Below are 20,013 nucleotides of genomic sequence, written 5' to 3' on the forward strand. Positions count from 1 at the left end.
AAAGGTTTATTACCAGTGGACAATTTCATGAAATGATTAAAAAAAATATTATGCCTCCATTCAAAGTGTCTCTTCTTTCAGTTGAATGATAAATCTGGGTGATCTTGTCCTGGTTGGTCTGTATTCTGGGCCAAATTTGTTCACCACACTTCTAATAGCAGACTGTGATCGGTGTCTGTGCCCCAAAACCTTGAGGGTTTCCTGCTAGAGACAACCCACTGTTCGCCGTTTCTGAGATTTATTGTTAGCTGGGTATAGCTTCCTTTAATTTTTGTCGGGAAAACTGCACGTTCTAATGATTCATCGAGCTCCTAATAATTTTTCCCTATAAAAAAAAGTGGAAAAATTTATTTTGTCATGTGATCACCAACAAACCAATCCTCTATTTCGAATACTCATGTATATTCATAGAAGTGATATAATGTATGTAATATTTATTATGTGTTATTTTTGTTTGCTCTGTAGTCTTTGGAAAGGAGGTGTGCGGAGGATGAAATTGCCAGAACAGACATCAATAAACTAAAGCAACACATTGATGTGATTCAGTATGCCTTGGTCAAACTTGCCAGTAAAGCGGAGGGATTCGGTGCAGTACAACAGGTATGGATGCATCGGTACATCCTGTAGTGTTTTGATGATGATGATTAGGATGAGGAGGAGGAGGAGGAGGAGCATTATTATTATTATTGTTATTATTATTTATTTGGCAAATAATACAAAAATACATTTCAGTATAAACAATACTAAATAAGAAATATCAGCCATTGAAATGCCAGGGACAGAAAAAAAAGTTAAGTGAATTAATGTGGCATAAAGCCTCCTGTCCCAATTCCAATGGTTGATTTACAATATACTGTATATTGATAACTAAACAATGATAATAATAACTGATGCGAGGATTGCAACTATTTCATTTGTGTTTGATCATTTTTTACAATCATCCTCGTGCATTCACAATGAGCAGAAGCCGTGCAAATGGACATGATTCACCATTCTCTAGTCGGTTGTTTAAAAGGGATTCAAGACTGCTAAATCAGCTGTAAATAGGGAGAGAATGGCTACAAAACAGCAAGTTGTTAAAGGAGAAATATATTGATTATGAATATGGCCTTATTATATATCAGTGGAGAGGTAATGATGTGAGGATTACCATTAGGTCATTCAAAAATAACGAAAATAATACATAAGGTGGAAATTGCCAATTAAAAAGCGCTAAAATGCCTCTCCGAAATATGCCTCGCATCGGTCTCTGAATTGACTCGAATTTGATGACGTCACTGTCTGTACGAGAGGCGTGATTGGCTCTCCCACGTCAAGCTCCACTTGCATGCAAAACCTGTTGCGAGGGTACGTTTTCTCCACACTGACACTGAATACTTCGATCATGAAATGAAAGAAAACCCAGAAGTTTATCTAGATTTGGATTTTCAAATTGATGATTATGCAGATGAAGAGAATGATGATAAAGTTTCTAACTCTAGAAAAACAAAGTGACGTGGATGGTGGTAAATTAAGGGAATTACGGCGGTGATGATGAGTAGGACAATTCAACTTGCAAGCCGATTCGCTACCAACGCATGCAGCTGCTAGCTGCACCGCGGGTCAAATCCATGAAAATGAATTCCATGCAGCATGACCACATCCAGACAGAGTCTCTTTCCTCTATCAACAACGTAATGAGAAGGAAAATAATAAAATAACTGTACTTACAAATAAGTGAATATATATCCGAACCTAGGCTGAAGGTAAATCAACTCAAGGAATAGCAGCAGACGATATGCACCGACGATGAATTTCACGTGGCTGGAATAGATTGTCACTCGTTCTGTTAGATAAAATGTATATCTCATTATTTTGACTAAATTACGAAACTCGGAGAATTAGTATTTTACATAAAAATTAAGTAACACCTGGTACTATTTTTTGAATTACGATAAAATATTTTTGAAGCAAAGAAATTGAGGTAAATTAAAATAAGATATAAAGGATCATCCACTTAGCCGCATGCGATTGTAAACAAACAATCAAAAGCACATGGCCAGCTTGCTCCACTGAACTGAAAATACGTATTTTCAGTTCAGTGGCTTGCTCGCCCATAGAGTTGGATAAAGCTACGCTTTATCCAACTCTATGTGCTCGCCTTGCTGATTGTTTACAATCGAATGCGAGCTAGGCGGATGATCTTTTATATCTAATTTTAATTCACCTCATTTTCTTTGCTTCAAAAAGGTTTTATCGTAATTCAAAAAATATAGTACCAGGTGTTACTTAATTTTTATGTAGAATTAGAATACTTATTCTCCGAGTTTCGTAATTTAGTCAAAATAATGAGATATCTCCCAGCCACGTGAAATTCATCGTCGGTGCATATCGTCTGCTGTTATTCCTTGAGTTGATTTACCTTCAGCCTAGCTATATAGGTTCGGATATATTCACTTGTTTGTAAGTACAGTTATATCATTATTTTCATTCTCATTATGTTGTTAATAGAAGAAAGAGACTCTGTCTGGATGTGGTCGTGATGGAATCCATTTTCATGGATTTGACCCGCGGAGCAGCTATCAGCTGCATGTGTTGGTAGCGAATCGGCATGCAAGTTGAATTATCCGACTCATAATCACCGGCGTAATTCCCCTAATGTATACCTCTATCGGCGTCACTTTGTTTTTCGAGAGCTAGAAACTTCATCATCATTCTCTTCATCTTCATAATCATCAATTTGAAAATCCAAATCTAGATAAACTTCTGGGTTTTCTTTCATTTCGGGATCGAAGTATTCAGTGACAATGTAGAGAAAACGTACCCTCGCAACAGGTTTTGCATGCAAGTGGAGCTTCACGTTGGAGAGCCAATCACGCCTCTCGTACAGAAAGTGACGTCATAAAAAATCCCCAATTTCGCGGACGTAATTCTGCGTGTTTGAAGCATTCAGAGAGAGAACTTTAAACTATCAATTAACTGAGTTCCATCGGTCTCCATGATAAATGATTTACACCATCGTGTTCTCCTTATTTTCTCCTTTAATTTGATATATGATTCTCCATTTTTACGATTTTCAATATAGTTCTACTTTAACTCTTCTTACGATCAATTCTGAAGTTTACTTTATTCCCCTTGTATTTATTGTAGTAAATATACAGTAATACTGTCAACAAAATTATCATCATCACCATGTCATCACCATCATCATCATCACCATTATCATCATCAGTCAATCAATCAACGTCATCATCATCGACATCACCAACGTCAATGTCATCAAAATAATCATAATCTTTTGAACATGATTACCCCAAACTCCAGATTTGTGAATAGAACAATGCATTAATATGCCAAATGTAAGGAAACCTTTAAGTACAGTGTATCTGGACGTCAAATATTTTGCTTACATACCATGACATCATATTTACTCCTCATCATTTAATTTTGATTGTTAATGGGCTTTGTTTTTCTGATGTAGGAGGATAGATTGAGCAGAGCTTCCGACATCATGGTAACCTACGTCGAGAACATCAAGAGAAGTCTTGAGAAAGAAAGATCCGAACTCACAGAAGCAAAGTGAGTCACAATCTTCTGTGCTTCAGTTACAGTTTGGCATATTTTGCTTGCTTATTGGGTTTTTCCCCCTTTTTATTCCAGAAAATAAGAAAGAACCTTTATTTCATAATTATTAATCAAACACAAACGTATTTGCACGTTGAACAAGAAAACCCAACAAAATCCACTGTTTCGTCGCCTTCTTGTGTATAAATTCCTGTGGGGGAAAAATCTTAAAGTGACGAAGCCTCTTTCGAGAGGGCTACAGAACTGAGATAAAAGTTGTAGAAAGGGAGACTTACTTCTTCAAAACGTATAGTCTGTAGTTAGGCCATTTCTTTTTATACTCAGCTGTGACATCTACAAGAAGGAGAAAGAATAGAGAGGAAAACAGCTTGTCAAGTTGTCAAAAATGCACCAATAGAATATGAAAACTGATGTTTGCTGTAAATAATACATTTTTAAGTCGTTGTCTAATTGCAGAAGTTTTATGCTATAAAATATTGAAATCATACTCTTATTTCTAATCTTGATACATTTTCCAAACTGTTTTGCAGATCTGAAGTTTTATGCCACAAAATATATTTGAAAAATCACACTGTTTTATTGGAAGTATTAAAAAAAAAAATCTTTTTCATATTTTAGGAGAGTTCTACATGAAAACAAGATCTTACTTAGAGGAACTTCTTTTGCAAGTGATGGTAAGTTTTGTTTGATTGTACTCGATAATTGGCACCTTATAAATTATGAATATTATAACAATGTATTACATTGAAAACAATTTTGAACTGGAACAAAATACCCTCATATTTACAATATCATAGTGGTCTGCTAATAATAATTCTACATAATTTTTGTCTCACCTGCATAGCAGAGTGAGACTATAGGCGCCGCTTTTCCGACGGCGGCGGCGGCGGCGTCAACACCAAATCTTAACCTGAGGTTAAGTTTTTGAAATGACAGCATAACTTAGAAAGTATATGGACCTAGTTCATGAAACTTGGCCATAAGGTTAATCAAGTATTACTGAACATCCTGCCTGAGTTTCATGTCACATGACCAAGGTCAAAGGTCATTTAGGGTCAATGAACTTAGACCATGTTTGGGGAATCAACATCAAAATCTTAACCTAAGGTTAAGTTTTTGAAATGTCATCATAAATTAGAAAATATATGGACCTAGTTCATGAAACTTATACATAAGGTCAATCAAGTATCACTGAACATCCTGCATGAGTTTCACGACACATGACCAAGGTCAAAGGTCATTTAGGGTCAATGAACTTTGGCCGAATTGGGGGTATCTGTTGAATTACCATCATAACTTTGAAAGTTTATGGATCTGATTCATGAAACTTGGACATAATAGTAATCAAGTATTACTGAACATCCTGTGCAAGTTTCAGGTCACATGATCAAGGTCAAAGGTCATTTAGGGTCAATGAACTTTGGCCAAATTGGGGTATTTGTTGAATTACAGCCATAAATTTGAAAGTGTGTTGGTCTAGTTCATAAAACTTGGACATAAGAGTAATCAAGTATCACTGAACATCCTGTGCGAGTTTCAGGTCACATGATCAAGGTCAAAGGTCATGTAAGGTCAAAGAACTTTGGCCACGTTGGGGGTATTTGTTGAATTGCCATCATATCTCTATAAGTGTATTGGTCTAATTCATAAAACGTGGAAATACGAGTAACCAAGTATCACTGAACATCTTGTGCGAGTTATAGTAGTTTTCAAAATCAGCACTGCTGCTATATTGAATCGCGTGATGCAGTTGAGACGGCCAGAGGCATTCCACTTGTTTTGTTTTTAAGTGATGGAATATAATGAAATAAAAGTGTATTCCTCAGGGTTAGAGGTGAATTGAATTCACTTATTTTTAGGTTCCTTTTATTAATTTTGTTGACAGAAAATTGATTATAACATTTTAAAGGTGCTTTATAATTTTGTGATGCGTTTAAAATGTTTGGCCTTGAAAGGACCACCCAAAACTCGACGCTTCAACAAGAATGTTTTGCCGCCTTCAGGAGGAAGTCTGACTGAGGATTTTATGTTTTTCTCCATTTCTCTCAGATACAGACTCGGTTAGTAGATTACGAAGATCATCCACGTTAACCAGTCCAGCAATGAAGGTAAGTGAAAACCACCCCACTCTTACTTGGGCTTCAAGAGTAGTATCATCTTCAAATATTCATAACACGATCCACATTCCAGTTTATCATGTTGGTACAAGAAGCCCTTAGCAAAATATATAAATCAAAAGGATTCTAATGCTTCTCTGAATTAATGAAATTTCCATCTTTGTAATCGTTTATTAAATTAATTTTAATTTTGGCCATGTAGAAGCTTTTTGATAGTGATGTTAGATGGACGTAGGCTATGTTGATATAGTGTACTGCACTCTATTCTGTGTAACCGGGCTACATGTTCATAGATAATTATTAATTTTTTTTTTTGTAATTCATTAACATCGTTTGGCATATACTAGTAATTGTTGGTGTGAATTAATACAGCATATATACACATAGAACATCCTCTCTTTGTTTTACCGTGTTTTAATGGGATTTTTATAAAAAATACCTTTAACTTGCTAGAATGAACTTCTTATGCAGTGTAATGCTGTGCTTTGGTTTGGGTCTACTAACAATATTCAATATTCTCCATTCATTTGGTAGATTTTAACCTAGTTTCTTAATCAGGTATTTATTGACTCAAGTTGACTGTAGCTCAATCCTGCATAAAATTATGTTGGAGTTTCAGTAATCATACACTACCAGTCACAGTCCTTTGACTCCCTATTACCTTTTTTAACCAGAGAACAATAACTTCAGCGGATTAATCTACAATGTATTGTTCTCTGGTTGAAACAGGTAATAGGGATTCTAAGAATTGTGACTGGTACTGTACATGTATGTAGCAGGTTTGGGCATTTCCTAATACATAATACGTCACTCATTTGCGTTAATCCTGATTAAAAATAGAGGTGGACATTTGAAAGATGGCGATTTGAGAACCAGTGATCAAATGAAGAAAAAGAAAAAGAAAGAAAAAGAAAAAGGAAAGAATGAGAGAAGAAAGAAGAATGAAAAAAAATTCAAGATAAAGTAACAGTATGCTACCCCTCTATTATTCAATATTGAGGCGACAAAAATATGTCTTCTTTAGATAATCTTGTTGCCCCCCCCCATCAATATGCCCTACGGCACTGATCCTGAACGATATTGAAAATCCTTATCCTCCATTCTCAACACTTCTTTGCTTCAATAGAGACCATGTGGTGATCAAGTATGTATTTTTTGTTCTGCGTGGGGCAGAATTTTTATCATTATGAAATACATTTGAGCTTTTTCTATAAAGCATGCATTTTTATTGGGACGTTGACCTCATATGGTGCTACGGGGTTTTTTTCTCATCAAAAACATATGTTATATTCCATTAAAAAGAGACCATATGGCGATCACGAACATGTACATGTCTTTTAATCATTACAAATATTATTAAGCTTCTGTTAGCATGCAAATTCCCTGGGAAGTTGGAAAGAAGATATTTTTATATGTTCATTCATCCCATAGGGTTCTAGAGGGTTATTTTTTCATGCTTTAGACTCGTCTTTTGTCTCTACAGATGTATCATTTGTATGTCAATCAAAGTTATTTTTCATCTAAGAGGTGTTGCAAGAAACCTACAGTCAATTTCAAGACTACTGGGGTCTCCAAGTCAATCATTTGTCACGCGATTGATAACAAATTTCCAATCGCTTTCTGATTTGCTTTTTTTGCAAACAAGAGTATACTTTTTTTTTACAGATGAAATTAAAGTGATTGGTTAACATTGGTTTGACTTTAAAAAAATCTGAGCTAGAAGGTCACACTTGTCACCTGTGTCTGTGATATGTTACAAAAATGAAGCCCAGAAAAAATTGCGTTCGAAAATCATTATTTAGTGCTTCAAAAATTGAAATATAAAGTAACCGAAAACACCATCTTAATTTCATCCCATACTGTATACTATTTAGGCGTCTATAAGACGCCTATTTACAAAATCGGCGTTTGCCTTGTAGTTTTAGCTTTTCATTCTCAATAATGGTTGTTTTCAGGGTTTATTAGTTCTAATACATGCACTTGTACACATGTTTCATCTTGGTTTGAGAATTTTTTAAATCGGCTGCTCACAAAGTTAAACAATACCTTTAATCTATCAATTGTTAAATTACATCAGATTTTTGCCATTGATTGCAAATATTTTCTTGCAACACCTCCTATAGTTGTAACTTCTGAAGGTTTCCATGGTGAAGAAGAAGAGTATTGTAGGTTTCACGGTACACCAACAATTTGTCCAAGATATATACATGGTGTACTGTGGAACCTACTACACTAACCTCCTATAGTTGATAAAGATTCATTTTGGGGAACTGAAAATAAGAGTTCGAAATGTTATCGTGATCTTTTTCGAGGATTGTCTTGAGAAGACTTGAGCGGAGAAAACAAATTTGAGATAAAGTGCGATAATAAGGCTACTTTTGGGATTGAAGGTTAACGTGATGTGATTAAATTCAAATTTTGATTCTTTAATAGTACGTGTATATAAAGTAAACGAGTGAGGCTGTTAAATTTTATAGGATTATAGACATGTTACATTTCAGTTCAAACATCAAATTGTATAAACTTCATAACAATATATCTATTTCATATGATATACAACCATACATGTAATTATTATACTGTGTACAATCACTTCATGTCATATAATTTCATTACTTCTATAAATGCATCTTTCTATGTATTTATTATCGTTCATTGAATTCATTTGGAGAGATAATATTTGTTTTTTGTGACTTCATACTGCAACCAAATTCAAAACATTAGAATAATGAAAAGAGATAAATGATTTCATAATACTTGTACATGTGTGTTTGGGATTATTGACAAGCTATTGGTATAGTTTTTCACGGTATGTTAGGGTTTGCATGAGGGACAATTTATATTCTTTTATTGGTTATTAATTTGTAGTCCTACTTATTCTATCAATATCTTATCCAATAATATATATATATATTTTTTTTTTTGGGGGGGTCTAATTCTGTTACTCCTTTTCTTTACAATGGACGTGTATGATGGATTATTTAAAAAAGATTTAAAGAAAGATTTAATTTAAATTGTAAGTTTATGTGTGTTTTACATTAATTCCCATTGTACAGTAGGACTTAAGAGAAAGGAAAAAAAGGGAGAAAGTGAAATTGTTCGTTAAATAATTCCTTCCAAATTAAAATGAATTTGATGCCCACACAGACAAGCTATAAATTATACAATTGATGTACATTGTAACACAGCAAAGTACATCTACGACTACCAGATATTCAAAAAATAATCTAGGATTTGAAAGTCTAAGAAAAATGCATAATTTTTCTTAAATACACCATGTTTTCAAGTCTTCAAGCTACATGTACTGTTATGCATGACTGAGTATATGTTTTACATATATTAATAGCATGGTCAGATTTTCTTTCCCTATTAATTTATTTTTCGAATTTCCATAGTCTATCAAATGATGATTTTTATCTCGCCTCCATTTGATTGTACACATGCAGTTAGGCATGAATGTGTACATGTATATAGTTCCATTTTTATGTTGTATTTATTGTTTAATATGTTTTTAGCTCCCATTCTTCCCTCCCCCTTTCCTTCCCTGGCCAATGTCACTTTTAAGCTTCATCGTTTATCTTTTCCCCATCTTTATTTTTTGTATTTCTCATTTACACATTTCTTTTTTCTTTTTCACAGTAACCCCTTATTTTACCTTTGCATAAGAATTTCTTGTGTCATCTTTTTAAATATCTAATTCCCTCTCTTTCTTTGTATTTCTCTCTGATGGTGTTCTTTCTTTCTTTCACTCCCTTTCTCTCTCTCTTTCTTTCTTTCTTTCTTTCTTTGTGTGTATCATCCTCACTCTCCTTCTCTTCCTCCTCTTTCTCTCCCTCCCATCTTGCCCCCCCCCTTTCTCTCTCTCTCTCTCCCTTGCCCCTCTCTCTTACACCCTCAAGTCATTTTTCTACATGTACACTTTATTCCTATCTCAACTTGAATGACCCCTTATTTTTAACTCTAACCTTTTGACCTTCGACCTCTGACCGTTAGTTACATAGCCAAACATGTAGATTTGTATATTTTGTTATCATCCCATGAACATGTCATAACGTTTTTTGTCCATCAACTCCTGTTCGTTCGTCAGCAATCCTTGCATGGCATCGTGCGTCAAAAACTCATGCGAAAGACCCCTTCCATCTCAGATATCATCAACGAATCAGATGAGGTAGGCCACATACTAACTAACTACTTCAGTCTTGTAAAACCAGGCACTTGTCTACCTTACATGTGTTAAAATAGATCTGGGCCCCGTCTCCGTCTTGCAAAGAGTTGCGATTGATCTTATCAATCACAACGATGGAAGGCCGGCAACGTCAACATCTATTATACATGTTTGTTCAAAATATTTTCTAACGATGATGCATACATGTAGGCCTATTTATGCATTCATTGTTTTCTTGAAAGTTCACTGTGCTTCTCTCTTTTTTTTAAACATAGGACATAGTGCAGATTTTTTGTAGGAAAATTATGACACTGATGGATTTCCATAGAGTTACGATTGATTGGATCAGTTGTTAATCTTTGTAAGATGGGCCCAGGAGGGTGTTTCACAAAGATTGAAGTATGACTCAGGGGGTGTTGCAATAAAATATTTGCAATCAATTGCCAATTTCTGCTGCTAATCTACAATTGATATATCAATTGGAACTCTACCAAATTTATTTATACTACTTGTCCTTTCTCCATTTGTTGCGTGATATAGAAACATGCCCAATCGTATCTGATACAGTAATAACAATAATAATATTCAACATTTATATAGTGTTTGTAGTGCTGGATACTATTTTTTCCGATGCTACTTTTATTGGGCGGTCAAGCATTCAAGGAATTTCTTTCTACTGCGTATCCATTATACTTCATCAGATGGATGTTTCATAAAGCTGTTCGTAAGTTAAGAGCGACTCTAAAAAATGATTGGTGATCCTTTCTACGTGCTTAATAATCACCAATAAACATATCATTTATCACAAGAAAGGATCACCAGTCATTCTTAAAGTCAATCTTAACTTGAATATGAACAGCTGCATGAAACGGCTTCCTGGGTGGAGAGTGGCAAATGTAGATAAACGCCTTGCCAATGGACACGAGTGCTGCGGTGGCCATGCCCTAAGAATATCAAAATTTAAGGCCTGCGAATGAGAGAGAAATTAATATTCAAACATCAATTTAAAATGCAAGAATCTCGGCTGTAATTGATGCTTTTGTACGTGGGCTCTCTTGCTTATATAGCTATAATATAAGCAAATATTAATGAATATCAAACCAAAAAAATTGTAATAATTGTCCATTTCTCGTTTTTTTTTTAAAGACAAAGTGCCTGGTTTTACATGTATCAGTCTCATATCGATTCCCAACCATTGACAGATTTGGATATGTTGTTTCTCAATTTATTTGTACTTTTTATTGATTTGTGTTATTTTTATTGAAAATAATCATAATTTTATTTACAGCGGTACATACATGTCCTCTTGATATAAAGAGAATGGTAATCTGTGCTGTTATAAAGGATTACAGATATTGATTTCTCTTTTCAAACAGTGAATTGAAAGAACTCTGTTAAATAATCAAGTAGTGTGTTAAAATTCTCTTGAATAATGTGATACAATATTAACCTTTTTAGAACCTTTAGAATGTTCTGTTCTTCAAAACTTTTTTATATCCAAATGCATTTTAGATATTTTTTCCACTTTAAACGTCACAATGTTTGATGCATCTCATGCTAATTCACATCCCTTTCGCGTCATTTTCTCTCTTTTTTTCATACATAATGATTTGTACATGTACGTGCAGTCAAAATAATGTTAGTTCAAAATTTGTTTGTTACACGACCTGTATCTGTATATTGCATCTAGGTTTCTTTTTCATTTGCATTAGATACATGATATACATTTATGTTGCAACCATTTTGTGCAAAAGAAAAAAAAAAGTACATTGTAGATATGAACGTTATACCAAAACACATCAACTGTTGCTTCATGCATGAATTTATTTTTAATCATTGAATTGTTATGAACGGTTTTTATAACCCATTGTCCATGTTATATATCTTCTTCCCGTGTTCCAGAAAATATTAGCTTCCATTTTCTACTACATGTGGTTGAATCCTTCTTATGTCTTTGATAAATATCCAAAATAAAAACTTTCAAGAAGTAAAGTTTAACCTCATAAAACTTCGTAGAACAAAAATGGGAATAGAATAAAATGTGATTGCTGAGAAATATGAATATTAAGCATGCATGTTTTATATGTCAATAAATTCTACGAAAGGGGTTTAAGCAACATATTGACTGCCAAGTATTTTTAAAACGAAGAGAATATTTTTATTTCCTGAGCCTAGTAGATTAACCTCTTCATATGAAATAAAAGAAAGAGTTTTTTCAGAGCTGGGTAGTTTGGAAAAGAAGTACCAAGTTTACTTTTGATGTATTTATTATTTTATTGATTGTTTGAATGAATGAAATGACATATTTTATGGTAATAATATTATAACGGTATCTCGTTTTCATTGATGTGAATTTTGAGAGAGTGCTCATACTGAGGCCAAGGCCCAGTCTTACAAAGAGTTACGATCGATACGATCAACCTCAACTATATGGAAATCCATCAACATCATCATTTTTTTCTTTAGTAAATTTGCACACTGTCCTTTGAAAACAAAGAGAAGCATACTGAATTGTCAAGAAAACAGTGAATGTATCAATATACATCATATCATATCTAGAAAATATTTTGAAGAAACGGGTACTTTAGATGTTGACGTTGCTGGCTTTCCGTAGTTATGATCGATTGGATCAATTGTAACTCTTTGTAAGACGGGTCCAGAAACACAAGGCTTAGCGATTAATCGTACAATCGATGTGTATGCTTGATTGCACATTGTTATCAATGTAATCAATCACAGAAATCAGCACTCTGATCAATCGCAAAAGTTTTTGTCACTTGTGCCCTGATGTCATTTAAGCTTGCAAAGTTGGTTTGTAGTGATGAAATTTGAATGTTTTCTCATAAAAGTTGATTGTAAAAAAGTTAAAAATGCACCTAATCCAAAAACAGTTTTGAATTGGAAGTGAATTTCATTTGCACTCTGATTTTGCTAAAAGTGTGACTCACCCCTTGTCAATTTATGTGCAATATTTGTATAATAAAAGTAGTTCATGCTTTTAACACTCTTTAATGATGTAATAACATCAATGCTACATAATATTGAATTAAATTTTTTTTTTTTTGTGATATTGAAGCTAGCATAGAGTCATAGAAAAAGAGAGCTTGCTGTTTTAATATAAAATGTAGGATCCTCAAATTAACTGCAAAATTGTTAGTAATAAGACAAAAATGTCTTTTTATAGATTCAAAATTTTGCAAAGATCTGTACTGAACATTAGGCTACATCTCTTATATATGGATCCAGGGAGGCCAGGTGGTGTTCCATAAAGCTGTTTGTAAGTTATGAGTGACTTTATAAACAACTGGTGATCCTTTCTAAGGCACTAAATTAACATCAATGACAATTTGGTGTACATCATTCTAATACCACAAGAAAGAATCACCAGTCATTCTTAAATTTGCTTGTAACTTACAACTTTATGAAACACCCACCAGATTCCCACTGATAGTAATAGGCTTGCGCTGGTCCTACAAAGAAGTAATAATATCCTAGGAATTTGGTCAAATCATCTGGTAAACTGGCTTTTTTCATATTGTATTGGCAAATGATGGTATTAACAAAAATACAATCAGTTGGTAAAATGACTTTCCATGAATATATCGACAAATATAGAAAATCATGAAATGAATTAACTTGGTATTTTGGCTTTCCATAAGTATTTTGGTAAACGTTGGAAATCAAGAAATATTTTCATTTGTTATATGATGGCTTTCCATAACTATATCGGCAAACAATTGAAATCAGGAAATAAAATCATTTGGTAAAATGGCTTTCCACGAGTATAATGGCAAACATTGCTAATCAAAAAATAAAACCATTTGGTAAAATGGCATTCCTTAAACATAGGAAATAAACAAATGAAATATGTTAAAATGGCTTTCCATATTATGGCAAGCATTGATTATAATGTTTAGGTGTAACAGCCCCTTGAAAGAATACTTTTAATTGTTTATGCAATAAAAGCCTGTCCCTCTAACAAGTTGTTTAAACTTTGAAACAAGTGTTCAGAATTTATTGGAATTGTTTGAACTTTTTGAACAGCTTATTTTATATTTTAAACAACCTGTTTTAAACTTTTAACAACTTGTTGAAACTGTAAACAACTTGTTTAAAACTTTAAGCAATATTTGTTGCAATGATGGTCTTAAACAACATGCTTAAAAATTTTAACAACCTTTTGACATTGTACCCTGCTCTACCTCATTGGTTGGTCTACTCAATAATAGTAAATTATACATTTTGCCATTAAACTTTTCAAGTGCTCTCATTAAATGCAGTCAAATTAAAAGTAGGCAAATCATAGATAGCTGCCAACAGAATAGATGTTAAAGTTTTCTATCGGCAGGACTAGCTAGACTTGTAGAAATGCAATGACAGGGAAATTCGCATATACTGTAAGTCAGCCTTGCTGTAGTTGAATATTTTGTACCAAAGTCAAAGCAGTGTTTTTAGACCAGGAGCCCGTTTCGTTGAGATTTACAAGTATTGTAAATCTGCCTTTATTGTAACTTCAAGGAAACTTGAAGAACAGTCGTGTCCTCACCTACCAGTTTAACCATGCAAAGTGGTTTTGGTTTAACCATGCAAATTAGTCTTGATTTTGAGGTGGCTTTCCAAACTAGTTTGGAAAACCACTTTATGAGATCGGTTCCAGCATTCCCATGACATGTTGAACTGGTTACCACAATAAATTAGATTCATGAAGGTAGATGGGAACAGTGTCTTTGTAAACCCAAGATCGCTCTCTGTTGAGAAAGTACATGTATATGGTTATCCTTTCGTGTTTTCTCATAGACCTTTAAAGGAGAATGAAACTCTTGGAGCAAGTTAGCTTTTGTGAAAGCAAAAAAATCAAAGAATAAGATCAACAAAAGTTTGAGTAAAATACGACTAGCAATAGAAGAGTTATGAGCATTTGAATGTCGAGATCACTAATGCTATGGAGATCCTCCCATTGGCAATGCGACCAAGATCTATGATGTCACAGATGAACAACTCTCCCCTTTTAGACACTGAAAATATACCCCAAAACATCTCTTTTTGCTCATTCTCATTCTCATCATATGACAAATGATTCATCAATGATATAATGTTGTGAAACCTCTGTTCTCATAAAGAGAACACCTCACCTTGTGATAGACTCTATAAAAGTGAATATATAAGTGATAGAAGTACTAAAGTAATGAGGGAGTTGTATGTGTGTGACATCACAGATATTGGTCGCATTGCCAATGGGAGGATCTACATGGCATTAGTGATCTCAATATTCAAATGCTCATAACTTTCATATTATTCATTCAATCTTCCTCAAACTTTCAACAATATGTTTCTTTGATTTTTCTCTTTGATATGGATTCAGCTGGTTTCAAGGGTTTCATTCTCCTTTAAACTTGCATTGAGTTGCAAAGTCACATGCACCAAAATGAATTGATCATTCATCATACAAGTTGTGTGTGATCATGGTTAAAAAATAACATCTTCTGACGTAGGAAAAAAAAAGATTATAAATATTCAAACTCTCTCAAAAGAATGTACATTTTTAGAATTATTGAATAAATTTTTAAGCGACTGAGGTATAGCCAACGGATTAGACTTTTAAACCACTTTTATCAGCTGAAGTTTCCAAAATTGAGATTAATATTTTTTTTAACAACCATTTGTTGATCAAAATTTAGTCAAGGCTATTGAAAATACAGTTATAATTTTTTGTAAAGATGTCTTTGGAGGCATCATATCTGACCAGGCAAAAGTGCATTTCATTTTTGGAAGCTGCTTTTCAGAAGCTACTGCCTAATTCTGCTACATTGGATAAGCTTGAACATGGCCGTGAATGGGGATTTCCTTGGGCTCTTAAAAGGCAATTCCATACGTGTCGTACGGGACATTTCGAAAACGAATTCTAGTCTCTCAGCTGAATGCCTTGAGCAATAAATTACTTTTTTTGTCATTGATAAAGTTATAGTGGGTACTCACATGAAAAACTGACAACCAAAAAAAAAATTTCATTATGGGGGAGTTCAAGGTGAACATGTGTATCGTACGCAAATCAGAAATGCCCTGTACGACACACAACATTTTCACCTCTAATACCTCGATCACATTTGCTCTACGGCAAGTCGAAAACAGCCGTTTTATTCATTTTTATTCAAACCACCTATATGTAACTGGTACAAAAATGTTCAAACGGCTGCTTTCGACTCGCCGTACGGCCGCCGTAGAGCAAATGTAACCGAGGTATTATTCTCCCATGGATGGCATACTTCTGTTGGTTGTTATTTTTTCACATGACTTCCCACTAGTACTTCATTATTACCACAAAACAAATTGAAGTCCCTTGTTTGTTTGGACAGCAGGTTGAACAATGTTGTGAAAATAGTTGATTTTTTTAGCATGGAATTACCCATAATGCTTTTCCTTCCTGTATCTGACACTCACTACTTAGTTGTTTGTTAATTCATGTGTAACTTCACTTTGCTTCAAGTTATCACAAAATGATAATTCTCATTTATTCTGACCATGGACCTATAGGTCCATGTTCTGACTGTTATTGCATTTTCACTTTATTTTCCCGTCTTATTTTTCTTTAGTCTAAGCGTAGAGCCAGTGTAGCAGCTGTGTTGGGCTTTGGAACATCTGCTGGTGCATCTGTGAGTATTTCACTTTTAAATTATCAAATCCTAATGTGTACATATAGACTACTCAAATCCACAAAAGAACTTCATACCATTAAGGGGTGTAAAACCTTCCATGTTTTTTTCTAGTGAAATATACTGAGCTGAAATTAATCGCACATTGATCATAAACTTTCATATAAAGGCCTGGTCCCACTGACCGACGGACACAAAACGTGTTCATAACGGATACACCGGACAAGCAAAATTTTGGGGTGGCTCCATCCGTTTTGATCCGCTCCAGACATTGAACAAAATGGGCGAACAATGAAATCACAGTGGACGGATGCTCGAAGTATTTAGAGCGTATGAAACGTGTATGCAAAGAGTACATGTACATAACGTTTTCCAACGGATGGCAAGATTCTTTTCCGTTTTACATCCTCTCTGCATCCCTTAGTGCAGTGGGACCAAGCCTTAAGATTGGAATATAAGGCTGGTGAATTGAGATTCTTTTATCAGGGATGTGTTTCAGAAAGACTGAAATATGACTAAAAATTTCACTTAAGAGTTTTTTTTTTTATAAACAAAAGAACATTTGTGTACACACCAAAATTAAAATTGAATGGGGGGAAGGGCCTCTATTCTGTTTTATGCTGTGTTGTATGACTCAATTAATATGATGAATAAAACTGACAATATTGACAAAATACACTGAACTATTTTCCCCTGAAACCGAATGGAACAGTCCTTGGCAAAGAATCACAATCGTGCACAAAGTGTGCCCTTGGCTGTCAGTCTTAAGACCATTCCATTTTTCCAGGGGGTAAGTGTACCTCGTGGCATGATGGTCATGTGCATGTGTTTTCAAGCTGGATTTATAAAAAATATTTTGAAAGCATGCCATCTGGATGAATTTATTTGAAGATTTTTTGAAAAAAATATGATTAGTATAATTCTTTGAATTAAGAATGTGCATGCCTTATCTATCATATATATTTTCTTTTCTGTTTTTTTCTATATTTTGGAAGGTGATGCCACTTTTGGAAGTGGTTAAGTGTAATGTAATAATCATCACTTTTTATACGTGTACCTTTTTTCAATCTTTGTTTGTTTTTCACGAGAGTGTGCTTTCTGCAATGTCATCTAAGTTTAGGCGTAATAAGAAAAGACTTGAGATTATAAACTGTAAGTAGTATAAGGATGCAAGCTTTCAAAACCTGATTTCTTTTTCAGGAAATTCAGGTTCAATAAAAAAAATGTCTGGTTCTTTCTAAACCAGGTAATGAATTGAAACTTCTAAATGTGTAAATTTGATACTGTCTTTATTGATATTGATGTTTTTTCACCAATCAATATTTCTGTTTTCCGCTCTAAATCACATTGTCACATGTTTTATATGTTTTTGTTTGTGTTTAGTGTTTATGTTTAAGCGCGCCTCACGCTCTACACTGCTATGTGATTTGATTTCAGTCATAAATTGCAATAGCGTTAATTTTAAGCATTTTGAATAATGAAATCTGTTTGATACAAGTGCTGGGTGAATAAATATATGTGAATGTGTTGCAAAAAAAATAGTTTTATGCGAAATTAGCCATCAGGAGCTGTCACACGTGGATGATTTCTGAACAAGCGTTTAAAATCGTGACCAATTTTTCTGCGAAATTTGGCTTTGACGTGGAAATTTCAAACTCCTCTTCTTGCTCATGCATGCATGAGCCTTTCATATGCGGTTTCATATTAAAGAAGAAAATCTAGATTTTATGATTACATAATCAAAATAACATGAATCCTTTGATAACTTTTGAAAACCTATTACCAGGGAAGCGTTTCATGAAAGGACTTGTCGGACGTTTTATCCGACAAGTCCAATTTTATCTGACAGTTACCATAGTAACAGTACCTCTCAGCCAATCAACATCAGAGAAAGATGTCAGATCTGACAACTTGTCGGATGAAAATGTTGATGAAACACTCCCCAGGAATTGTGTTTTCTATTGTTCAGGGATGCACTGTGTACACAAAGGTTTTCAATCAATTGCTGAATAGCGATGACGAATCAGGATCATTGTTGCATGCGCATTTGTTTCAAAACACTGATCAGTAACCAATCGGTGTAATTCTTTCATATTTGCTATCCATCTCTTACCATTACCAGTCGTTCTTAATGTCACTCTTAACTTTAATACGAACAAACTGCCCCCAGTGTTGTAAAGTCTGTCAATGTGATATTGATTTAAAGGACAAGTCCACCCCAACAAAGAGTTGATTTGAATAAAAAGAGAAAAATCCAACAAACATAACACTGAAAATTTCATCAAAATCGGATGTAAAATAAGAAAATTATGATATTATAAAGTTTTGCTTAATTTCACAAAACAGTTATATGCACATCCTGGCTGGTATGCAAATGAGGAGACTATGACGTCATCCACTCACTATTTCTTTTGTATTTTATTATATGAAATATTCCAATTTTCTCCTCATTGCCAAGTGATACAACGATTAATTCCTCCCTGAACATGTGGAATTAGCATTGTTTAATACTATATGGTTTAGTCAAGTTGGTCCTCATTGTCAAATCTATAAAAAATGAAATATTGTATAATTAAAACAATAAAAAACAATTTAAGAAATAGTGAGTGATGGACATCATCGACTGACCTAGTTGTGCATATCAATGCTTTGTGAAAAATAAGCAAAACTTTAACATGTCATAACTTTCTTATTTTACATCCGATTTTGATTAAATTTTCAGCACTATGCTAGTTTGATTTTTCTCTATTTATTCAAGTCAGCATTTTCCTGGGGTGGACTTGACCTTTAATATTTATTATGTATAATGTAATGTGCAGGAATTATTTCAAACCATGACTTGGGATGTGTGGATGAAACTCACATAAATCAGCAATCGTGTTCATGCATATTTCACTCAGTAACATGTTCATTATCAAGCATTGGGCATTTATGTGGTTACGTTTCATTAATATTCAAAACAGACTTCATCTCTCCTTTTATGTGATAAATGTGTTATTTCAAATTCAAGCTGTGGACATTTGCAACTTTTTAATGTTTAGCCCATTAAAATGAATGATTGATTGATGCTGATATTAAGCTGTTTAGGCACTGTATATATTCCTGTACTTGCATTTGTCTCAAGTATATGATTGTTTTTTGTGGGGGGGGGGGCTGAAGAATTTAATGTTTTCTATAAGGCATGTACCTCATTTCTTACCCCCCTTTATTTATTCCCCTCTCTCTCTCTTTTCCCTTTGAATATTCATTAGGATGGGCGAAACCGGTTCGCCTCATTGGCCAATGCTGCTCTGGTTGACAGGTCTTTGACTAGTCCATTAGCTGGGAGGGGTAGTTTAGAGACATGTAAAGAGGGTGAGAGTGAGAAACAGGACAGCCCGAGATTCTCAGAGGTCAACAAGAAAAAACTAAGGTAAAGATATCTATTTTTTATCATCACTACCATTTCATCATCATCATCATCATAGTCATCATCATCATCCTTGTCATCACCACTAACAAAGTTTTTATTTTCACT

The 20,013-nt window shown here is 34.1% G+C and overlaps 1 protein-coding gene across 3 annotated transcripts in view; it reads left to right on the forward strand.

The window, feature by feature from the left end:
• Window positions 1-20,013, forward strand: part of LOC129282444 (inositol 1,4,5-triphosphate receptor associated 1-like) — a 45,773-nt gene that overhangs the window by 18,295 nt on the left and 7,465 nt on the right. Inside the window, exons 11-19 of one of the 3 annotated variants that reach the window (XM_064113830.1) lie at window positions 466-600; window positions 3,461-3,558; window positions 4,183-4,238; window positions 5,614-5,672; window positions 6,808-6,825; window positions 9,769-9,849; window positions 16,437-16,496; window positions 17,209-17,286; window positions 19,748-19,908. In XM_064113830.1, coding sequence (XP_063969900.1) covers window positions 466-600; window positions 3,461-3,558; window positions 4,183-4,238; window positions 5,614-5,672; window positions 6,808-6,825; window positions 9,769-9,849; window positions 16,437-16,496; window positions 17,209-17,286; window positions 19,748-19,908 — 746 coding nt within the window. The remainder of the gene's footprint in view (window positions 1-465; window positions 601-3,460; window positions 3,559-4,182; window positions 4,239-5,613; window positions 5,673-6,807; window positions 6,826-9,768; window positions 9,850-16,436; window positions 16,497-17,208; window positions 17,287-19,747; window positions 19,909-20,013) is intronic. The other 2 variants (XM_064113832.1, XM_064113833.1) reach the window with 2 other exon arrangements.

The sequence above is a fragment of the Lytechinus pictus genome, chromosome 19 (assembly GCF_037042905.1).
Source record: "Lytechinus pictus isolate F3 Inbred chromosome 19, Lp3.0, whole genome shotgun sequence".
Lineage (NCBI taxonomy): Eukaryota > Metazoa > Echinodermata > Echinoidea > Temnopleuroida > Toxopneustidae > Lytechinus > Lytechinus pictus.